Raw genomic sequence first — 24,607 nt, 5'->3', positions numbered from 1 at the left:
CAACTAAAGCAAAATAAAACAAAAAGAAAAATAGAAAGCAGAAAAAGGTATATTAACTAACCTCTTCTCTAAACAATTTATAACTAAGCTGTCTGAAATGAGCTATCTAATCAACTTTTGCAAGTAAAGGCACAGCTCATTAGCTGGTAGAAATCGCCCTAGCTCTATGACTTCATACCATCTGAAGATCTATCCCTTGTTTTTACAGTCTTGTTGATTGAACACCATTTGAATATTCTTATGTATACCAAGTATTTTCTCTTATAAATATTGTTCAGAGCCATTCCCCTATGTTATGAATAGATTGTTTTATCTAACAGAGCCATCTCCAGCAATCATATTGAACTTCATAGCTTACCTTCAGAAAACGATGTTCAAAACGAACTGGGGTTCCATGGCTAGCATTTTGTGCTGCAGGTGTCTTTGACATGTAGGACTCAGAAAAGAGATGAGCTATTGGTAAAAGCAGCAGAAAATGATCTCATTTTGTTAAGTCTCTCCCAGCTGAATCCCAGTAAGTGAAAGGGTCAGGTGTGAAGGACATATTGCTGGAGGAATCCAGTTTAATACCTGCAGCCTGTAAGAAGATTAAATAGTATTTTATAGGTTTGGGACTAGCTCTGAAGCAAATATCTGTGTCTGAGTCGATGGATGTTCTCCGTTTCAGGGCAGGAGATAACCTCTGCAATAAACCACACAGTAACAGCAGCGACCCCAAGACAGAGATGCCATGTATCTTTCCAGTTGCTGACTTATGCAGACAGAGCCTCAGCAGCTGTAAACTGACATAGTTCCACTGACTTCAAGGGAGCTATGAGTATTTATACCAGTTGTTGATCTCCCCACATTCATCACTAATAGATGCCTTTGTGTACAGTTCCATTTTTATGACGTGTTGCACATTGTTAACAATTATTTTCCGAATCAGAATTATGGTCAGCAAAATACTGCTACACACTAAAGTTCAATGACTAGCAAAGGAAAATGGGCCAGACCCTCCACTTGAATGAGTCTGCTTTGCCCCATTGGCTCTAAAGTAAATCTGCTTTGTGCTGAATTGGAATATGCAGTGGCTGTCTGCTGGAGCGGTTCCTACACCCCACTTCCAGCAGGGGCTCAAGGACAGACAGAAAGAGACATGAATGGAATGGTCCTGTGCTTTGGCAATTCATGGCTCCTGGGACAACCTTGGAGAGCAGGGTGTTCCCTGTAAGCTGTGTGCTTGGGCAGCCACCCATGAGTACTGGAATTGGAATGGGTTACCTAGAGAGGTGGTGGAATCCCCATCCCTAGAAGTTTTAAGTCCCAGCTTGACAAAAGCCCTGGCTGGGATGATTTAGTTGGGATTGGTCCTGCTTTGAGCAGGGGCTGCACTTGTTGACCTCCTGGGGTCTCTTCCAGGCCTATGATTCTAGGAGAGATTCAGGTGCTGCCCAGCTGCTTAACAGAGCACCCACAGCTGGCAGCATGTGTTTCTCCTGGTGGTCCACATCCACACATGCCTGGGTGCACATAACAACATTTATTCTGACCATGGGTGGAAAAAATGAGAGAGAACACTAGTGTGGGATGGCCAGCCTAATGTATTACACAGGGAGGTGGGGGTGTCTCTAACACAGAATGGCTCCAGGATTGAGGGAACAGGACAGCTCTGGTCAGATATTTCATTGTTCTCCATTTGGGTGCAAAGGTACATGCTTTGCAAGCTGTCAGCAATATTACTAAATGAAAGTAAGTAAACAATCCGGGCGGGTGGGGCAAATAAAAACATTGTTCTGTGCTAAATCTCTTCTCTGCCTCCCTTTTTGTCTGTGTGGACAGAACCTGGCATGTGCCCGGAGCCCCAGTAAAGCCACATGCATGTAGATCAACTTGCTTGAGTTGGGCCAAAGCTAGTAAGATCTTTAGGGCAGATGCCTGCTTTCTTGCATGCCTGGGTAGAACATGAATCTGGATTTTTAAATTGTTGCCATAAATATGGCAGGTAGCATTAGAACTGGCTTTATATGGTGTTGTGGCCCTGCAGGACATACTCTTAGAAGTGAAAGTAACTTAACTTACTTGCAGGTACTGTTGTATCACACTCCCTTGGTCAGGGAAAGGGGTTGGGAGTGATTGTGTTAGGAGAGTACCTGTAAAAAATGATAGTGTGGAGTGGAGCATGGGATTCAGGGTAGGCAGTGAGGGGACGCAGGAGTCAGGCCAAGGGTAAGGGGGTAAGGGGGGCTCACTCCCTGATGGGAAACCACATCCCCATACGAATCTCAGGGTTGGGGGAGGGCTTTAGCCCCCCTCCCCACACAGTCTCCATTTGTGACTCTTTGTGGGTCAGTTGTTATAATACTTACCTCTTATTTAGTGCTTTTGTTGGTAGATCTCCAAGCACTTGACAAAGGAGGTCAATATAAGTATTCCCTGTTTTACAGGTGGAGAAACTGAGGCACATCTCCATGTACAATGAAGAATGAAGCCAACTCAAAACAGTTGTAGGTGACTGGGTGGCCCAGGGGCTTGGGAATTAATCCAGGGAATTTCACATTCTGTCTTTTAATTTCTTCAATTTGATGATCAAAAGTTAATACTACCTGATAAGCTGAGACTCTGTCTGATGAGCGTAATGGATAACTTTGGCTTGTCATCCTCTCCTTTTCTGGACTGGTGTGAGAAGCTGCTATTACCCAGGTGAGAACTCCTTTCTGCCTTTCCATCTTTACACCATATTTCTTCTGTTGATATATATGAGTCCATTTTTTTTAGTTCACAATTCCTTTCAGAAGATTTCTCCAACTCCCTGTCCTCAGCACAACATCAAGAGGCTAAGGAAGTCCCTAGAATATCAATCAAGAAAGTAATTGTAATATATGAAGAGGATGTAAGGGAAAGTCACAGGCTGCCTTAGAGAGGAGGAGAATACCCAATGCAGCCTTCTGTGGCTGCTGAGGGGAGATGCTTATGTGATGACCACCATCACAGCTGATGCTAAGAACTGAACTGGGATGTCCAGCACTAAAAGTTTACTTTGCTACAGCTAGATCTATTCAGCTTGGTTTTATGGTGGGGCTTTAACTTACTCACATCCTTTCTGTCTCTGGCACAATGAGGGATACATAAATGCACAGTGACTGGTGGGGTTATATTTACCTATCAGCTAGTATACAGTCTCCATGATTTGTGACTTTTTTTGGGTCAGTTAGTGCTTTTTGTCAGTAGATCTTCATGCACTTTACAAAGGACATCAATATTAGTATCCCTGTTTTATAGCTGTGGAAACTGAGGCACCAAGCTCACAAAGCCAAGACTAGACATGTATCTTTTGCAGTCCAGGTCTCTAGTGGAGGCTCCTTTTGTATGCACCAATTACAAGAGTTTGGTCCTGCTCTGTTACCTGGGTGTAAATCACAATGTGACTTGGAAACTCATGTATTGTGCATGTATGCACAAGCCTGTAAACTCCTGGCCTGATTTGCCATCATGCTGCACACCTGCCCAGCCCATTGACTTCAGTGAGCTTTGTTCACGCTTTGCTGAGCTGGAAAATCATGGCATTTGTCCAAGATATGTAAAGTTGTTCAATATTAAATTGTAGACGAGGAGCACATTTAGCTCCCTCTCCTGTGTGAGAAGAGTTCTGTTGGAGTAGCACTGTTAAAGATAATGAAGAATTCACACCTTGCAACAGTTACAAGCACAATCCATACCAGACAATGAAGTACACATGTAAGGCCCCATAAAATCAAAAGATAATTTGCCATTGGCTTCAACCATAGCCAAGTGGGAGCAGGATCATAATAAGGGTAGGTAAAGTAGTCAACCTTGTGTGTTCAAAATTTAAGTCAGGCTCCAAAAGATCATGAAATTGTAGAAACATAATAGATACATGTGGGGGCTGTCTGTTTGACTTCTGAGTCATGAGCACGTGTTCATGTCACATTCTCATGCTTTTCTTTGCTACCAACTTGCAGGGTTACCATACTGTATTTGAACTTTCCAAAAAGAGGACACCCCTGAGAGGGAGTGTATCTTTACCAGCATCTACCAACTCACCTTGTATTAATGTGTTAGTGTATATATAGTATATCAGGAGAACATGAATTGGTAGATGCTGATACACATACACTCCCTCTCAGGGGTGTCCTCTTTTTGGAAAGTTCAAGTATGGTAACCCTCCACAAGGGCTAGAAATGTGCCTTTCCTGCTGCAAGCTGAGGTTTTCACACAATCACCAAATGCTAGGAACTAAATGGGCCAGATTAAACCAAATGTAATTAACATTAATGATTTTAGGAGAAAAAGGTATTAAAATGCTAAGGTGTGTATGAGTGTGGGATTGCATGTAACTTCCCTGTGGGGAGACTCAACCATTGGGAGCACTGCAAAGCGTTAGGAGTTTCAAAGGTCTCTGTGAAACTGTACACCCCCAGCAACCTACATGTTGCCAAGCTTCTTGTATGATGGCATTTGAAGGACACTGAGTTAAATGTTGCAGATGAGCTCCCCCACACTGAGCTTCCGCCAAGCCTCTTCTCATTGTCCTGCACCCCACCTCTGTCCACTGAACTGCCCGCAAGCACTTCATCCCCCACACAGCATCTCCTGCCTCCCTCACACACAGCACCCCCACTAAACTCCCCCCAAGCACCTGCTACCCCACAGAGCACCTCCCCACAGCTCACCCCCCATGTTCCCCTCATGTCTCCTCCCCCACCTCACCCCCCAGCACTCCCCTCACATCCCCTCCCCCCAGCACTCCCCTCACATCCCCTCCCCCCAGCTCACCCCCCCAGCACTCCCCTCACATCCCCTCCCCCCTAGCACTCCCCTCACATCCCCTCCCCCCAGCTCACCCCCCAGCACTCCCCTCACGTCCCCTCCCCCCAGCACTCCCCTCACATCCCCTCCCGCGAGCTCCTGACAGGCCGCGCTCCCGCCCAGGCCGCCCCCGAAGGACGCTCTGCCGGGCGGCCCGTTCTGCGCTCGGCCCCTGAGTTCTGGCAGCCGCAGCGGGGGAAGGTTTCAGGTGCCGGACTCATGGAAGCGGCGGCAGGGCCGGGACTGTCGAGGCCTTGGGCTGCGGTGAGCGGGGCCGGGGGCGGCGGGAGGGGCGCCGAGCTGCAGCGGGGGTGGGGGGCGGAGCGCCCGGGGACCCTGCCCCCCCGCCGCCTGGGGACCCGGACCCCTAGTGCCCCACAGCCCCGGCCTCTGCTCCCCTGGGACCGGGCCTCTACCCCAGGGACCCCGGACCCCCAGTGCCCCACAGCCCCGGTCCCTGCTCCCCGGGGTCCCGCCCTCCAGCACGTGCCCTGGCAGCCCCACAGTCCCGACCCCGACCCCGTCCCCGTCCCCCCCCCGCGGCCGCCTGCCCGCCCCGAGCCCCCCGCGTTACACAGCTGAACTGGCGCAAGGCGCGCTTGTTCCAGACTAAGGGGTTCACACGTGGAGGTGTTCAGGAACCGCCCGTGCATTTTCAGTTCACGCCCTGAAGTCCAAACTCATTTTAAAATACGGGCAGGCTCTTATTCTTGACGTGCAGCTCTCCCTGTTGTCCCGGTTCTAATCACCTACACCCCCTCATTGCCCACTCCTGGGGCACCTTACCGTTTTAAGCACGTAAAAGTCCTAACGTGTTGCCAGTGCTGCCGCAAAGCATGGCCTCATCTCGGGCCGTTCTGTAGCATCGGACAGAGCGTGTGTTTCTCTGTGATAGTCACTGTGTGGAGCTTTCCCCCCTTTGCAGTGAATCCTTCTTCTTGGTAACCTGGAGAAAGGGTCACCATGCCGACCGTGGTGGTGATGGACGTGTCACTTTCCATGACCCGGCCTGTTTCTGTGGAGGGCTCTGAAGAGTATCAGCGGAAACACCTGGCGGTCCATGGATTGACCATGTTGTTTGAGCACATGGCCACCAATTATAAACTTGAGTTTACAGCCTTGGTGGTCTTCTCGTCACTTTGGGAGCTGATGGTTCCATTTACAAGAGATTACAACACACTTCAGGTATACCTGTTAAGGAACATACTGGGGTCAGTGAGTCACTTCAAAATATTCAGCATTTCATGGTTGTCGTGAAACAGTATCAGAGGGGTAGCTGTGTTAGTCTGTATCATCAAAAACAACAAGAAGTCCTGTGGCTTCTTATAGACTAACAGGTTCATGAAAGCTTATGCTCCAAAATATGTTAGTCTAGAAGGGGCCACAGAACTTCTTGTTGTTTTTGTAGTGAAACATTAGTCCTTCTATACAAGGATCACATATCACTTTCTGCACTCTTACTTAAGCCTCACAACAACCCTATGATGTGGGTGTTATCCCTATTTTACAAATGGGAAAACACAGGCAGGGAAAGTTGTATTTTATATTCAAATGAGTCAGTGATAGTGCTGCCTGTAAGTTCAGAGTTCCTGAGTCTGCTGGGTAGCTTAGAAAAATGAGTAATGAGATGCTTGCTGTCTTGAAGAGCTTGAAGTCTAAATTCAGATGCCACCCAACAACGAAGAGCTAATGAAAGCAAAGGTGGGGATGAAGAGAAATTGTTCGGTGGGCTCAAATAATGAGATCATGGTGATACTGGCTGAGGCATGTCCACACACTTATGGTTTTGTAATGTCCTTGTTTTGTGTGAGAGTTTTGATGTGCTCTCCAGCAGAAAGCAGCTCCAGAAAGATTTTGAACAAAGTGACCAGGTTTAGAGAAGATGTTTTGTGCCTTGGATAACCAGGGCCAGATTAACTTTTTGGGGGAGGGGCGTAGTGCCAATAGATTTTTTGGGATGGCCTCTAGGCTCCGGGATGGGGCCAAAAATATTCAGGAAAGGGCTTCTGGGAGCAGGCTGGGGTGGGGGTGCAGGGTATGGGTGGGAGGTAGGGTGTAGGAGTGGGTGAGGGGGAGCGGGAGCGGGAGGTTCATGCACTTACCTGATGCAGCTTCTGTTTGGTGGTGTTGGGAAACAGGCGGCTCCATGCTGCCCTGTACTTGTGGGCACCACTATTATTGACTAGACAATGGGCGCAGTGGGAGAAAAATGATGCTTTTCTGGTCCCATACAAAATGTTCCTTTGAGGAAGGAAGGAAGGAAGGATAGGCTAAAGACGGGCAATGGATGCAAGAGTCTTGGATTGTTAGTTCCCCTGCCCCTGGCTTCCTGCACAGCAGGCTCGGGAGCAAGCTCCCTGTGGCTCAGTTTCTACAGCCATAAACTGGGCCTAAAATTACTGACTCACTTCATAGGTGTGTTGTGAGTCTACGGTATTTGAAGTCATATTGTGATAGCAGTAAATACAGTAAGGCAACAGCCATGTTGCCATTGACTTCTCTGGATCTGTTTGTGGAATACAATACTACTCAATATGAGTGAAGGCACTTTTAATGCTTGTACTGTATTTAGAGATCTTTGAATGGAAGGTGCTACTGGAAGGAAAATGATTATTTCGCATGATTACAGGAGTTGAAAGAGCAGAATAATGAGAGTAGTTATTTTGTTATACCTGAGGAAACAGCATAGTTTGGGGTTTTGAATGGTCTGTTCTTGGAGACCTTCAAAAGGTTTTTTAAAAACAGGTTCGGGCCCTTTGTGACCAAAATTCCTTCCCTCTCAGCTTTTGCTTGTGGTTTGCAAGGTCAGAATTTCACTTGTTTCCCAGTCAATACATGATCTTTCTAGCTTTAATTGTGAATATAAAGAATAGCTGAAAAATACTTATCCAACCTCAGTTCTTTCAGACCTGCTTTCTACAGCCTAAAGAAGGGCAAACGCCTAATTTTTTAAAAACTTTGCAGATCATCCTTAAGAGTACACTACTACATTAACAAAGGCACAATGGGAAAGGAAGGTATTTATTAATTACTTCCTGTTTTTGAATAAGTTGCACGTGCTCCCTGATATCAGTTGTCTACCTACAAAGGATAATGTGTAACTTTTTTCTTTCTAGGAAGCCCTGAGTAATATGGATGATTATGACAAAACATGCTTAGAATTAGCACTGGTCGGGGTTTGTAATGTGGTGCAACAGGAATGGGGTGCTGCTGTTCCCTGCCAGGTAATGATTGGTTGTGGCCTTTGATTGTTCTCAGAATCCAGCTTGCAGTATTTGGTGAATTCTATAAACTGCAGTTCATCAGCTGAACATACAGTAAAAGCTCTGTTTCTTGCATGCTGAGGGAATTGGAGGTGCTACCTAGTTGACTATGCTGGTTAGCTGGGAGTTTATCAATCAAATGTTAAATCACATCAATTGTTTTCAAACAATTAGAACACAGTAAAATGAATGAAGTATGAGATAGTATATGAGTGCTGTCCAATCAAGTAATAGAGCTGCACTGCAGAGCAGTTGGCTTCTTGAAGCACTTAAGGTGTAGACAAGTAAAGTTTCTATACAGTAAATTATCTTATGATGCTACATATCGCTATGGGCAGCACATGGCATTCACTCAGGCTGTTAAAAATACACTTAACACTGAAATTATATTGAACATAATTTAATCTTCTTTGATGATTCAGAAGGCACTTCAGGATCTTGCAGTGCTCCTGGATCATCATCGTTTACAAAAATTGTCATTGTACAGGTGGAACCTCTCTCCTCCAGCACCCTTGGATCCTGACCGATGCTGGACGAGAGAATTTGCCATACCACAGGTGGTCACTGTTCTCTAGTGCATTACTAACACTTCCATTGCTTACTGGACTCTTAGAAGACATTTAGAGGGAAATTATAGTTAAATAGCAGCACAGAACACTGAGAGCCAGGACTGGTGGCTGTAAATAAACTTTATGGGAACACAGGAAACTTGGCCACATTGGCGATAAGTGCTTGGCCAGCTAACTAAAATCATGCTGGATTATGGATGTTGCTAGATGAGAGAGTTCCTGATTAAGAGGTTCAACTGCAGATGTAGACAGTGTAGGAGATTGGGCTGAAGGATCCACTGATGCACCCTAGAAGCTGCTTTTTTGAATAAATCTATTATTTCAGCTTGCTTACTTTTCTTCTGCCTCTTTTGCGTAAAAGCATAGTACAGAATATGCAATTGCCTGCTGTGCTGGGCAGTATTTTAGTCCTGATTCCTAAACTGAAGATTTGCATTGGGAGATCTCAGAAATGCCAGTTAATAGACTGCCAGATAACAGAGTTTTTACTGTATTTGGTTGGCCTCTATGCCAACAAAATGGTTCAGCCCTTCAATAAAATATTCAGCAACAACATTTGGGCTAATTTCTGCCATCTCTGGCCCGGATGCTGTGTTGTGGTAGAGAGAAAATGTTTGAAGACAAACCTGCATCATTTTTTGTGGGAAATGAAACTGAGGAACTGTCCTGGATTGAAGTGTCATTCGAGGAGGTTTTGAAACAAATAGATAAACTTAATGTTAACGTATCACTCCACCCAGCTGGCATTCGTCCAAGGGTTCTGAAAGAACTCCAATGGGACATTGCAGAACTATTAACACTAGTTTGTAACCTGTCCTTTGGATCAGCTTCCGTACCTAATGACTAGAAGATAGCTAATGTGACACCAATATTCAAAAAGGGCTCTAGAAGTGACCCTGGCAATTACAGACTGGTAAGTTTAACATCAGTTCCGGGCAAATTAGTTGAAACAATAGTAAAGAATAAAATTGTCAGGCACATAGAGGAACATAATTTGATAGGCAAAAGTCAACATGGTTTCTGCAGAGGGAAATCACCTCTTACTAATCTGTTGGAGTTCTTTGAAGGGGTTAACAAACATGCAGACAGGGGAGATCCAGTGGATATAGTATACTTAGATCTCCAGAAAGCCTTTGACAAGGTACCTCATCAAAGGCTCTTATGTAAATTAAGTTGTCATGAGGTAAGGGGGAAGGTCCTTTCATGAATTGAGAACTGGTTAAAAGACAGGAAACACAGGGTAGGCATAAATGGTAAATTTTCCGAATGGAGAGGGGTAACTAGTGGTGTCCCCCAAGGGTCAGTCGTCGGACCAGTCCTGTTCAATTTATTCATAAGTGATCTGGAGAAGGGGGTGAGCAGTGAGGTGGCAAAGTTTGCAGATGACACTAAACTGTTCAAGACAGTCAAGACAAAGGCAGACTGTGAAGAACTTCAAAAAGATCTCATCAAACTGAGTGATTGGGCAACAAAATAGCAAATGAAATTTAATGTAGATAAGTGTAAGGTAATGCACATTGGAAAAAATAACCCCAACTAAACTTACAATATAATGGGGGCTAATTTAGCTATAACTAATCAGGAAAGAGATCTTGGAGTTATCGTGGATAGTTCCTTGAAAACATCCACGCAGTGTGCAGAGGCTGTCAAAAAGGCAAATAGAATGTTAGGTATTATTGAAAAAGGGATAGAAAATAAGACAAGGAGTATCTTACTCCCCTATATAAATCTATGGTACGCCCACATCTTGAATACTGTGTACAGATGTGGTCTCCTCACCTAAAAAAAGATATCCTGACACTGGAAAAGGTTCAGGAAAGGGCAACTAAAGTGATTAGGGGCTTGGAACAGGTCCCGTATGAGGAGAGGCTAAAAAGATTGGAACTTTTCAGTTTAGAAAAGAGAAGACTGAGGGAGGACATGATAGAGGTATATAAAATTATGACAGGTGTGGAGCAGGTGAATAAGGAGAAGTTATTTACTTGTGCTCATAATAGAAGAACTAGAGGACACCAAATGAAATTAATGGGTAGCAGGTCTAAAACTAATAAAATAAAGTTCTTCTTCTCTTAGTGCATAGTTAACCCGTGGAACTCCTTGCCAGAGGAGACTGTGAAGGCTAGGACCATAACAGAATTTAAGAAAGAGCTTCTTAAATTCATGGAGGTTAGGTCCATAAAAAGCTATTAGCCAAGGGTAGGAATGGTGTCCCTGGCCTCTGATTGTCAGAGGCTGGAGATGGATGGCAGGAGACAAATCGCTTGATCGTTGTCTTCGGCCCACTCCCTCTGGGGCACCTGGCACTGGCCACTGTCGGTAGACAGGCTACTGGGCTGGATGGACCTTTGGTCTGACCCCGTATGACCGTTCTTATGTTCTTAAGACCCTTTGCATCAATGATCCCTTTCCCCTCCTGAAGCACCTACATGGTGCAAAATAGAATGCTTCCCTAGAACTCACAGAGAACTCCTGCTCCTCCCTGCATTTCATGGCCCCAGGGACCTGTAGTCAGAAGGGCCAAACACAGAGCACCTTCCCCCACCAGGCACCCACTGGTGTCTGAAGCAGTAGTAAGGTCTTTGATCCCCAAGGCCTGCTGAGCCACTGTGTCTGCATCTGCCGGGCTTGGCTAGAAGGACTCAGAACATCCACTAGGCTGTTACAGCATTGGGTCCGGTTTCCCTTCTAGTGCAGTGCACCTTCTTGGAGAAAAAGCCTGCTTTGGGCCCTCATTTTTTCAAGATGCTAAGAATCAGCTGTTTGTTGGGTTACGGTTTGTATTCATTCGTTTTCCAGCTCCGTGAATTGAGCCCTCCTGTAATACAACTATCGTAAAGGTCCCTGGAAAAAATAGACATTGGAACCAAACATCCGGAAAGGTGTAAACCTCAAGCATATATCAGGCCTTTGGCAGGGTGATCTCTTCTGCCATAGGCCATTGTGCTGGCATATCAGGTTTCTGGAGGATGAAAGGCCTCTTGTAGCAGCAAGGCAGGTTATTTTCATGCATGAGTGCACTAGTGAGACTATGAAAAATGACAAGTGTGTTGAGGAAATGGGAGGAAAAAAAGGCGTATGTTCTCTCGTGTTAAAACCTGGATTCTAAATGTTGGAAATAATAAATGCTTAATTTCAGATGGATTTAGTCTTCCTCACTTGCTAGCCAAAACTTTGTTTATTGGTGCCCAGCTATAATGCACTGGTGCCATGCTCCTTCCCAGAAATGGAGTGCAAACAAATCCAAACATTTTATTGAATTGTAGGGTGCAGTTTTTTGTAAATGACATGGAGTCCATTTGGACGAAAACATATCACATTACTGCCTCAGTGTTGCTGCTGAAAAACCGGAAAGGGTTGAGCAAGACCGTAGTAGTTAGCACAGGACTGAGAGGTGGGTGTAGCTGACAGATACTTTCTTTATTATGGCCTGGGTTGGTGTCAGTGGGAATTGCGTTGGCCCTTAAATTCTGTAGAGGGATTATAATAACTTAAGTTCTTCTAATATCTATCATCTGAGGCTTTTGGGTCCTTGTGATGTATTTTCTATACTAAAAGTGTGCATGGCTTTTTAAAACTCAAACATACTTTTGGTTATTACCCTATGTTCATTACTACAGGTTGAACCTCTTTAGTTCAGTACACTCAGGATGTGACTGGTGCTGAACCAGAGAATTTGCCGAACCACAGGAGGTCAATATTGTCTAGCAGCATTACCAACACTTCCACTGCTTACTGGGCTCTAAGAAGACATTTAGGGGTAAATTACAGCTAAATAACAACATAGAACACTGAGAGCCAGGACTGATGGCTGTAAACAAACTTTGTGGGACCGTGGGGAACTTGGCCACACCCATGATAAGTGGATATCCAGCTAACTAAAATTATACTGGACCATGGATGTTGTTGGACCAAAGTGTGCCAGACTAGAGAGATTTGGCCTGTAGTAGAATATGATGGTGGCTGATAAAAATAAATCCTAGCCATTATTTTCTTCACTGAATTTTAAAATATAGTTATGTGTGTTTGTTACGTAAAGCATTGAATTGGTAACAGTAAATTGCTTAAATATGCAGTTGACATGCAAACCTTAAGTGGGTAATCCTTATGTAATTATTGTATTGTGAATAAGGACTGCTTATGTGAGGAGGGATTTCCAGGAATAAGCTCAGTAGTCCCAACAGAACTATTGACCGAAGTAAAGCTGTGCACAGGTGTGTTTGCAGGATTGGGGCAGATGAAGAAATGTGTTAGATGAACATGCTAATGTATTTGTGTTTGCACTAGGTGGTTCTGGTAACTGATGGCTGTTTGGGTATTGGCAGAGGCTCTCTACGTCACTCCTTAGCTACGTGCAACCAGCGCAATGACAACAGCCGATTTCCACTGCCTTTTCCCTTCCCAGCCAAGTTATACATCATGTGCATGGCTAATCTAGAAGAGGTGACTCTTTAACAAATTCTTGCTGGTTTTGTTACACTGATTGGTAATTTTTCTTCCAGAATCACATGTTCTTCTTAAGATTTATTCTAATAATCAGGTGGTAAAGGGTTTGAGTTTTGTGATAAGTGGGTCACGTTCGCTTGCAGTATGTGCAAGTTAATTGTATGACGATCACATCCTTGACAGATGTAAATATTCAGAGAGGTAGCCGTGTTAGTCTAAGCCTCGGTATAGTATTGCTAGGTTAATGGAAGAGTTGTACCAGGTTTTGGAGGGCTGGATTAACTGCAGTGACAGGAAAACCACTTCCACTGATGTAGCATATGTCTGTTCAGTGTCACAGTAGCAGCATAGCTAGTAGTGTAGACATGGCCTAAGTAATTCTCTGAGGAAATCAACTGCAGAAATAGAGAGTATTATGTTATCAAAGGCACTCCTGTGCTCTTGAATACTGAGAAGCTGTGAATTTGTTCATGTACCCACCGGTGGGGTGGGGTTGGGGTTGGGGGGGGCCGGGCGCACCCCCTCACAGGTGCCTATGTGTCATGTCATGTCATGACCCATGCCTCCCACACCCGCAGGTGTCCTCGCTCTAAATGCCATGCTGCTGCAGAGGTCATCCGCATCAGGGACCTGGGCACGACCATCATGGGCTTTGCCACACTGGGGCTCCCAGATTACCTCAGGGCCCTGCCACAACTCCTTCACCTTGCTCCTGACCTGGTCAGGAGCGTGGGCAGGGTGACCCTAGGTTGTCAGGCCCTCAGCCAGCCAGGCGAAGGCAGCCGCATTCCAATGCTTGCTCCCCATGACCAGGAGCACCTCCTCCTGCCAGCGTCCCAGCAGGTCCTGGAGCTTGTGCTCGCTCCAGGAGGGGTGCAATCCTGCCTGCCGGCTGAACCCTTGGGAACCCTGGGTGTGCTCAGAGAGGGGGCCCTGGGGCTCCTCACACAGCTGGCTGGTGGCCATGCTGCTCTGGTAGCCACTGGGGGTCTGGCTGACACATCCAGGGGCACCATGTGCGATGGCTGCTGCCTGCACGCTCTCAGCTTCCTGCAGTGGGGTTTCCTGGTCTGTGCGGCTTTAAGAGCTGCTGCACGCACATACCATAGAGCCTCGCAGGAGCTGGACAGCACATCTCTGCCTAACAGCTGATTGCTGCCATGGGAGACCCACTCTCGCAAAAAAGTGAGACGTGGAGTGTCTACACACATCCTTTTTTGAAAAAAGACATTGGAAGAGTGGCCTCTTCCTGTTTTCTGTTTGGGAGAGCAGTTTCGATTCCTGCGGTGCCTGACGTCAGTTTTATCTTTGACAGAGCGTACGGTGTTTGTAGACATGCTGCATGCTACTTCAAAGCAGGGCCTGCTCTTTCAAAAGAATGGGCTGTTGTGGATGCAGCTAATGGGTGCTGATGGGTGGAGTTCTCTTATCAGCATAGGTCATCTACTTGCCTTGAGAACCAATAGCTAACTCAGCCTAAAACTGTCTGTGTGGGCATTGGGATGAATTAATGCCACCCCTGACCGAGTAATTAAACCAACTTAACTGTACTGTGAAGAACAAGCTTCAGACTTTTATTAATGTTCTTTGATCATAAGCACAGCAAAATAGAGTAGATGAAAATCAAGATGAAATATTTCTCAACTCATTCCAGTGTCAAAAAGTTTTTAAAAAAATCTAAACATATAAACTCAGCCTTAAAATGTCTTAGTGCAAAAATGGAAATGAACAGCATAATTTTAAGGTATTTAAATAAGCTATAACGTAACTAAAATACTATGTTCCTACAATTTTTTTCCTAAAGATATATTTAATGGCATAGTGGAATTTCTTTGTTAGAAATGGTTCAAACTCAGAAGCTGGGAATAAATGGCAAAAAAGTCATTATTAAATAATTTATTTATATTTCACTTTAGTTTATTAAGGGGGAATAAGATATTTATGAATGGAAGATCAAAAATATCTACAGCTTTGAAACTGATGCTGTATGTGTCAAGAATCACTGTCCCTTTTTCTGATGTCTGTACACAGAAATGCTGGTGGGGTAAACTGTCCAATTGGTGCATACAAAGAAAGTTTGTTTTCCTAGCCTTGTATTGCATTAGTAGGTCTCATCATCATTATTCTCATTTGCATATATTTCCTTAAAAACAGTCTCCTGTGTCATCTGTTCTTATGCTGTTTTTTTCAGGTATAATTTTTTTAAAAATATCTGTTTGTTTATTATGCAGCTCCAGAGCTCAGATTCTTTAGATTGTCTGGAACGACTTATAGATTTAAATAATGGAGAGGGACAGATTTTTACCATCGATGGACCCCTTTGCTTGAAGAATGTACAGTCCATGTTTGGGTTAGTATTTTTGTAATTAACATGACTCTGTGAAATTAACATGTGTAAAGAAAATAAGCATAATGCAAGAAATTTGAGTCATAGATTGCTTTTGCTATCCTTGTTCAATATGTTGACGACTATTGATTAATCTTTGACTTTCATTGGTTATGGCCAATACTTGTCTTTTCACTCTAATTAAAACCAGTACCATCAGTACCTACAGATATTTTCTTTTTGTCAGTGATTAGACAAGTTGAAATATTGTTTAGGTCAGAGGCTTTTCAGGAATTGCTATTAATTTGCCATAAATGTCATAATGTATTGTGTATGCGGTGGTGTTGTAGCCATCTTGGTCCCAGGACATTAGATAAGGTGGAGATGGCAATATCTATTTTCTGTTGTTATTATCTCACCCGTCTTGGGTCTGTAATGTATTGTAGAATTTCATAATTTGACAATGCTAGAACTACTGAGTTAACTTAAGTGTTTTTTTGTTAAAGCACTCCGTTTTGGGAGCTCAATGCAGTGCTCTTAAATAAGCTTACATAACTTATTTTCAACTGATATATGTTACTTTTTCCCTAATAATAAATGATCATGTTCTAGAAAACTAATAGACCTGGCTTACACACCATTCCATGCTGTTCTCAAATGTGGTCACTTAACATCTGATGTGCAAGTATTTCCCAGACCAGAACCTTTCATTATAGATGAGGAAATAGATCCCATCCCTAAAGCAATTAATACAGGTAACAAATGTTTGTATGATTTTTTAAACTTGAGTCGTGTTAACTTTTTCTTTTTCTGTTGACATCCCCTGCCTTGTAGAGTGACTGCCCCTCCCCTTTCTCTCTGCCCTGAAAGGAAAGAAATACAGTCTCCCATAACATTGCAATGGCCAGCTATATCTGCTATCAAGGGTGGGAGTCTCACCCTCTTTTTCAACTGTACACCTGGCAGATGGGCCAGAATGGTGTAGAAAGGTTTTAAAAAACCAGCTGTGGCCAGGTGAGAATCCCCACGTGCAGGAAGTAAAGAAGACAGCTGTGAGGTGTGTTCCAGGGACTCCTTTGCAACCCAGCAGAGAAACCAAGGGTTGGGTTGGCTCCTGTAGAGTCTGAACTACCCTCCAAAGCCTGCTGGTGAGGCATGGGAACACCAAGGAAGCTTGCGTTGCCCTTTCTTCTTTCACCAAGAGTGTTGATTTGCACCTTTCACTGCCACTACATTTGCTTTCAAAACCATTGTGCAGAATGCAATCTTCCTTGTTCATCCCAGAGACTAAAGCCTCACCTGGGAAGTGGGGGTCCGTGGATCTGCTTTGTCACTGATACACACATGGAGAGAATAAACTCTGCAAAATGTGACCTACTGAATGGTTTACTTATTAATGTAAAAATTTTGGAGCGCTATGCACTATGGAAATTGAAGACCTCCCTCCGCCCTGTGCCCCCACCCTTCACTTAAATCTGCCGGGTATGCCAGGTTGAAATGTGCTCATTTAAAGCCAGTGAACAGGGCCCCCATGTGATGGGGGCACTGCGCATGTGTACAGAGTTCCCCAATGGGTAAACCAGGCCTGTTTTTTTATGCCAAACTTCCCTTTTCAGTTGTACACTTGGTCCTGCGAGTTTTGTTTCTATTCTTTTCAATTTGGCAATAGAGTGCTATAGTAGATCTCTCTGTGCCATAACTTGCTTTCCGAAACACGCTGTGACAAGTCTTAAACCGTATTGGCTCTATTGGGTGCTTCATCAAAAAGTGTCTAGTTCTATCCAAAAAACTGGTGGGTGCACAGTTAAATTACTTGGATGGCATTAATTTCAGAGTTCTTACTTCATTTATTCAAGTTTCCTTGGTTTTGTTCAGCTGCAAGAGAAATCCATCTGGAATGAGGAACACAGTAATAACACTTTGTATTTGGCTTTGTACTGAATTTGGAGTAGTAGAAATCAATTTTTGTTTGCGTTAGCTACTAGAAATAGTGCAACTGAATGAAATCAGAGGCATGAAACTTATCCAGACAAGAGGACTTAATTTTATTTAATATATGTTGGTGCCTGGCCTTTGAGATAAGGGAACTTTGAAATAAATGAGATTCTACTCTCCACTTCTTTCAGCATGCTCAGTCACCAGTGAATGCCTTTGCAGGTTTAACTTCCAATATATTAATTACTTGTGGAAAACATCAATGTTATCAGCTTTTGGGACAGATTCTTTTCAACAGATGAGGGGTGCTTTTGAGTTCTCAGACTCTGCCTAAGAGCTCCTCTAACTTGTGCTGGGTGTATGTGGTCTCTGAAGGACATAATCAGAGAGCATCATGCTTTGGGCATACCCCTTCATTGATATCTGCACAGGAGCACTGGTGAGAGAGGTGTAGCAGGTGGCTATCCTGGCTTTATATCTGCTAAAGACCCTCCACACTGGGGCTGTCATGGGAGGGGCATTCGTGCCACCTGAGCAGTGCAAAGGAGTGGATCTGGGTAGATTGTCTGCCCCTTTCTTCCTAAACATGATTGGTTATTGGTGTCCTTTTGGCAAAGGGTTGCATACTTACGAACAAAAACATGGTGTATAGCAGCCTCTTTCATTAGACACACCAGGTTCTGTCAGTTACAGCTGCTTTTCAACTGCCCATCTTCAAGTTGCTCCTTATTGTATGATAAATATTTGTATTGCGGTGGCACCTAAGGACCCGATCAAGATTGGGGCCCCACTGTGCAAAGTGCTATGGACATATAGGGTCCTGCTTCAAAAACCTAGAGTCTAAGGAAGAGTGTTCCTATTCTGATGTTAAATTTAACATGGATAACTCCTTGGCTGTTTCCAGGGCTGACTTGAGACTCTTTGTTTCTTTACAGATCTAGAAATAGTTGGTTTTATAGATATAGCTGATATTTCTAGCCCTCCTGTATTATCTAGACACTTGGTATTGCCCATTGCACTCAACAAAGGTGAGTCATTTTTGTTTCTAATAATGAATGTTGCACTATTTGGAATTGACAAGGTTTTCAATGGTAGATTAGAGCCAGACCTTCCAAAGTTTTCTTAAAGGACAAGAGCCAGCCCATTAGGAAAAGCTTTTGTGATAATTCCATTAAAATTAAAATCTTAAACACAAGCGTTTTACCTTTTCTTCAAAAAAAAAATCTTAAAAATGCATCTGGACATGAAGCAGCACCATTAATAAAAGGGACTTTGTCTCTTTAGTGACGTCATACATAGAGCTTTCTGAACTTAGAGCTAAAATTCATTCTGTGCCAAGAATCAAGCTGGATGCTTAATGCATCCTTTTATCTGCTTGGAATAGTTGGGCTTTTTTAAGTGATCTTCAGAACTGAGCTTGCATGTAATGTCCTCGAAGCCTTACCGTCCCCAGGGTATTAGAGAGATGAGGTAGGTGAGATAACGTTTTGCTGGTAAGAGAGAGAGGCTTGTATATGGCATGAGAGCTTCTCTCTTTCACCAACGAAAGTTGGTCCAACAAAAGGTATTACCTAACCCACCTTGTCTTTCTAACAGAGCTTAGTGTTTGTGATTGATTTCTCCTTTGTTACTTAGGAACATGACCACTGTTAACATTTGTGTCTGCTACTGGGTGGCAGGTGTAAGTAATAAGGGAGGTTAGGTAAATCTCAAACTTTGTTTTGTCCGCGTACATTGAAAAGGGCTCCCAGTGCCCTTTCAGTGTGGTTCCTAGTTATCCTTCCTCAAGTGGAGCAAAAAGGACATATTGTGGTTTCTCTTGGGACAATTTGAAAGGGCCAAGCGTGTGGTTAGTGCTCTGTGCTTGCACTCTTTTTGTGCCACATCTTTCCTCCCAGTGGCAACCACGTGCTGGTGGCTAACGCAGAGCTGATTTTGAGGTCCTAAAACCCTGCAAGTTGCTCATGACAAAAAGGAAACCTATGGAGGGAAGGGTTAAGGGCTCCTTTAGAAGGGGTCACTTGCAACCAGCAGTGTTGGAACCTTGTATTTTAGTCTGATTTTCCCAAAGGTGAGGTTTCAATTGAACTGAGGAAAGACCAACTCTTCAGACACAGTTGTGGGAGTAGGGCAAACATGTGGCTTCTCTAACGGGGGATTATGACTCCTCGTGTAATCACCAGGTAGTTGGGTTTGCTGTGTAAAGGGGTAACCATTCCAAAAAACTCAAAAACCCCAGCAATAGAAAAAGATACTATTTTAGCCACACCTCCTGCATAACCAGGTATCTTGTTTGGCCCATTAGCACCACTGCTACCCTGGAGGCTTAATGTAAAGGATCATGCTTGTGAGACAAGAAGCAGACGGTGTCCAGAAACCACAGCTGTATCTCAGGTCTTCAAATTGCCTAGGGAACTTTGAGCCTTCCTAAAGAGAGGAGAAGCTGCTGTGTGTAAGGAAGGTTGATCTGTTGAACTGCATTGTAGAGTAGTTTCCTTTGCTCATGTTTCTGGGTGACTTGCTTGGCAGAGGTGGTAAGACGCCAAGCATGGTAGAAAAAACAAAGCGCTGGGAAATGTGAATCTCTCTCCTGTGTTTGTCCTTTTTCTCTTGCACAGAAGGCGATGAGATGGGACCAGGGATCACTGATGACACAGAGGATGAGAATTCAGCTAATCAAATTGCGGGCAAAATACCCAACTTCTGTGTGCTGTTGCATGGGAGCCTGAAAGTGGAAGGCATGGTGGCGATTGTTCAGTTTGGGTATGGAAGGGCATTTGTCTTGGCAACGTCCTCTGTGAAATATTGTGCGTCACACTGGTGACTTGATAAGATTGTCTGGTTTGTAGTGATTCTGCACCAGAGGGGTAAATAATTTGCAGATAATGAAAGCCAGAGCCCCGAAGTAGGAAGAGTGGGAGGTGAGTTTTAGGTGTGAGGAATGGGTGGTTTTCAACCTTGGTGATCTGCTGTTTTCTTTAGGCCTGAATGGCACGGCATGCTGTACTCACAAGCTGATAGTAAGAAGAAGTCAAACCTCATGATGTCTCTCTTTGAACCTGGTCCTGAGCCCCTGCCTTGGCTAGGGAGAATGGCTCAGCTTGGTCCTATTTCAGGTAGTAACCAAACTGAATTTAAAGCCTCTCATGCATTTGATGTTTTCTAGGTTAATGCATTTGGTATGTCTTATTAAAAAGCTTTAATTTCTTTCAGATGCTAAAGAAAATCCTTATGGTGAAGATGACAATAAAAGCCCTTTCCCCTTACAGCCTAAAAACAAGCGCAGTTATGCACAGAATGTCACTGTGTGGATCAAACCAAGTGGACTCCAGGTAGCAACTCATTGTTTAGTTTTGGTGCTCTTGCCCAGTTCTGTATCAATGTTTTGAAAGGATCATTTTTCTTGGGCAACAGAATGGTCTAGGTGGTGCTTGGCCTGCCGGGAGGGCAGGGGACTGGACTCCATGACCTCTTGAGGTCCCTTTCGGTTCCAGCCTTCTATGATTCTATACCTTCTCGTGTGTGATTTTTTTTTTTAAATTCATATTCAAGCTTCCTGTTTGAAGTACAGGCTGTACCTCTCTGGTCCTGCACCCTCGGACCTGACTGGTGCTGAACCACATAAAGGCAATATTGTCTAGCAGGATTACCAATACTTCTGCTGCTTCCTGGGCTTTTAGAAGACATTTAGGGGTAAAGTACAGCTAAATAACAGCACAGAACCCAGAGCCAGGACTAGTGGCTAGAAACAAACTTTATGGGACCATGGAACACTTGGCCAGACACCTGATAATTGGGCATCTAGCTAATTAAAGTGATGCTGGACCATAGAGTGCTGGTCCAGAGATGTTCAAGCTGTATCACAACTAAAACACAAACACATATTGTTTGTTTAATTAAAACTTTGCCTGGCATGTGGTTTTGTGTAATACCCATTTTTGTGGCTTGTATAGCTGCATAACCAATCACCATTCACTGAGCCTGCAGAAATAATCAAATGATCATTAATTTGTACAGTTGGGATTCTTTCCTGAAAGCTTTTCCCAAAAGTTATGGTATTGTTTTTTTCTTTTCTCCAGACGGATGTACAGAAGATCTTGAGAAATGCAAGAAAGCTCCCTGAAAAAACTCAAACATTCTATAAAGTGAGTGGCTCATGTTATGGGTTTGCATGTGACTGCACTGAAGCATGTTTGATCTGTAGAGACCACTGAAGTTAATAATTCTCTGCATGTCCTATCTCCGGAGCTTGTACTGCTTTGCATACTTTAATTCTTCATCATCCTTTGGAGGTAGATACTTGACCCATTATACATATAGGTAGAGCTGTAGCCTGGAATCCCCTGATCTTATCTTCTCTGACAGGCAACGTATTGGGTTCAATTGTGGGAGACCTAGAGTTCAGAGCCAGTAGTCTGTTGCCATCCCACCTGCTTGTGCTCACAGATGTGTATCCCAGAGGTGGTGGTGCATGCATCTCCATGGCGGGGGCAGAAATGGGGTATGCTCCACACACACACACCCTGCCAGCTGGACTCCAGAATGAAATGGAGAGCAGTGGGACACCCAGTCTCATCCTGTCTCCCTGGCAGAATGTACCAGTAGTACTGAGGGATCAAAGGGTATCACAGAAGGAAACAAGAGCACAGGCAAACAGTAGCCTATTCTTGGATATTGAAGTCAACTATTAGTACGTTTTCTACCTGTAGTACACAGAGGACAAGAAATGTAAAAAGCCAGATATGGTTAGCTACGTTGTACCACTTTATAACCCTATCATCATAATCCTTCTCTCCCTAGCAGTGACATAAACCCCTCAGCTGGGGTACATGCTGTGTAAATGCATACAAAGCCTTAGTGCCTGCCCTAAGAGTTGACAATCTAAGAAAATCACTTCCTGTAAATTCTCCTGGGCAGATTGGCTGAAACAGCACAATGACAAAGCATGCACGTCTGCCAGTGGGAGGGCTGTCTGCCCAGGCTGACAAGGTATTATGGGGAAGTTAAATCACTGGTGTGCTGTACCTGTTGTCTCCAGTTTGGCCCCAGCACTAGACTTCACTCCCATGCTCTTAGCAGTTGGGAACCTTGCCAGAATGGTAGCACAAGCCCCCAATATATCCTTCCCCTGAGTAAACAAACTTGCAATGTATAAAACCTCCTTTCAGAAGAATCAAGATGGCTTTAAATGGATCATTTCTCCCTTCTAGGAACTCAACCGTTTACGGAAGGCAGCTTTGGCTTTTGGGTTTTTAGACCTTTTAAAAGGTGTGGCAGATATGCTGGAACGGGAGTGTACGTTACTGCCTGATACAGCTCACCCGGATGCAGCCTTTCAGCTTACACATGCTGCTCAGCAGCTCAAAGCAGCAAGTAACGGGACCTCAGAATATGCTGCCTACGACCATAACATCACTCCACTGCAGACAGACTTCTCCGGTAGCAGTACGGAAAGAATATGAGATGTGCTTTTTAGAACCTTATGTACATTACTTTTAAAACTCAAGTGGTCCAAATTTTCCTCTCCATTTGTTTTCTAGGATGGACTCCAATGTTGTTTGAAGAAATTTATCAATGCAAACAGGGTCTCAATCAAACAATTTCTTAATCTGGGATTAACTCATAGCTTGCAGTGGATTTAGTGTTTTATCTAGAAATTGTATTTTTAATGCCTCATGAACATCTCATGAAGAAAAGGAGGTTATAGCAGAGTATGATTGTTCGGATGTGATGAGGAAAACACTGTTGTATGCAATGGACTGGTGACAGTAGCCTACAATTCCTCTTCCCCCACACATACTTTTTGTTTTTCTGAAAACCAGTCATTGGGTATCCTCAAACATAAGTCGTAACAATTAGACTGGTGCACAAAAGCAGTGTTAAAACTTCTCTCCAGACAGAGGCTGGTGTTCTCTATAAGGACCTGTGGCTTTCAAACATGTATGCACTTGCCTTGCCCCATCAGGATTGAGTGTATGCACGTTGTGTGGTTAGATGTACAGTGAGCAATTTGAGCGCTATCTCTAATTGCATTCCTGATTTTAAAAATTTAAGGTCTGCCTTTCAAAATGTAAAATTACTAAAATTTCAGGTATCTCATCGGCCTCACAACATTCATAATTGAGAAAGTAACTTACATTCTAGCAAGAGAAAAGTTGTTTTTTTAAGATGCCACTAATAAATAAAGAGGAACTTTTTATGGGTGCTCTCAGTGATTTTGGTTTGTTTTAAAAGAATGGGCGTGTTCAGCATTACAGAGGCTTAAACCTTCATCAGGTCACTGCTTTAAGTTGTAACATTTCTTCATGAAGGTCAGCAAACAAATTGATCTTGTTAGCTTGCAAAAGAGGCTGTATAGGTAAGAAAGCTTTTGCATGTAAATCTTTATTAACTGAAATACACATTCAGCTGCCTCCAGGACAAGCAAACTTATTAGTTCAAGATTTGTGACAAATCTGTCCCAAATGCCAGTTTCAGTGCCTGTGCCTGTCCCATACCCTCACCAGCATGTATTTCACAAATGTTTAAATGCCCTTCAAAAGAACTAAAAGAGAGGCTGCTGTGTTAAGCTTTCAGTGGCAATACTAAGCTATTTGATCCCATGACTCACTGTGAAATAGAGGTGTATGTAGAAGTGATACTGTGTAAAATTAGTGTAATTACACTGAGGAAGCTAGCCCAGCCCTTCTTTAGTCTTTCATGCAGAAAGGCTCCTTTTAACACATTTAAGCCTGGTCTATGCTAGGGACCTATAACCAGTATAACATCTTGTGGTGTGAAAACATACTTGTGAGCAATATAGTCATACTGACTAATCCCCATTGTAGACAGCACTATGTCTGTCTGAGTGTCTTCTCCCATCTATATAGCTGCCCCCTCCTGGGAAGGTGGATTAACTACATTGACAGGAGATGCTTGCCCAATGGCATAGGTGTGTCTTCACCTGAGTGCTGTAGTGGTGTAGCTATGCTGATGCAGCCTTTTAATTGTAGACCTGCTCTTCTACAGTAGTGGTTCCTTAGGGTGGTGCTGTTTTGCAGAATGCGTTCAGTGGTGGGCGGACCACTTCTCTGCAAAAACCACACCTAAATGTGCTTGCGTTAACCTCGCACTAGCAATCAGTGGGGGAAAAGGAGCTTCGTATTAAAAAGTGAAATGTTCGATGGTTAGGGATTGTGAATGGAAAGTAGATACTTTCTTGTATAATTACTTATCGGTCTTAACACTTTCAAAAAAAAAAAAAAAGGAAAGAAATCCTCCTC

At 43.8% G+C, this 24,607-nt stretch overlaps 1 protein-coding gene across 1 annotated transcript; it reads left to right on the top strand.

Moving 5' to 3' along the window:
• Positions 1–4,902: 4,902 nt before the first annotated feature.
• Positions 4,903–24,599, top strand: INTS14 (integrator complex subunit 14). The gene is made up of 12 exons (XM_075006400.1): positions 4,903–5,073; positions 5,735–5,994; positions 7,926–8,033; positions 12,926–13,081; positions 15,316–15,434; positions 16,023–16,165; positions 18,281–18,373; positions 19,964–20,108; positions 20,328–20,461; positions 20,559–20,677; positions 21,425–21,490; positions 22,556–24,599. Exons 2-12 carry the CDS (start codon positions 5,773–5,775, stop codon positions 22,805–22,807), a joined length of 1,557 nt encoding a protein of 518 aa, XP_074862501.1. The 5' UTR covers positions 4,903–5,073; positions 5,735–5,772; the 3' UTR covers positions 22,808–24,599.
• The last annotated feature ends 8 nt before the right edge of the window (positions 24,600–24,607 follow it).

The sequence above is a fragment of the Carettochelys insculpta genome, chromosome 12 (assembly GCF_033958435.1).
Source record: "Carettochelys insculpta isolate YL-2023 chromosome 12, ASM3395843v1, whole genome shotgun sequence".
NCBI lineage: Eukaryota > Metazoa > Chordata > Testudines > Carettochelyidae > Carettochelys > Carettochelys insculpta.
Note: the sequence above shows the minus strand (reverse complement) of the source record. Positions and strands in the feature narration are given on the sequence as shown.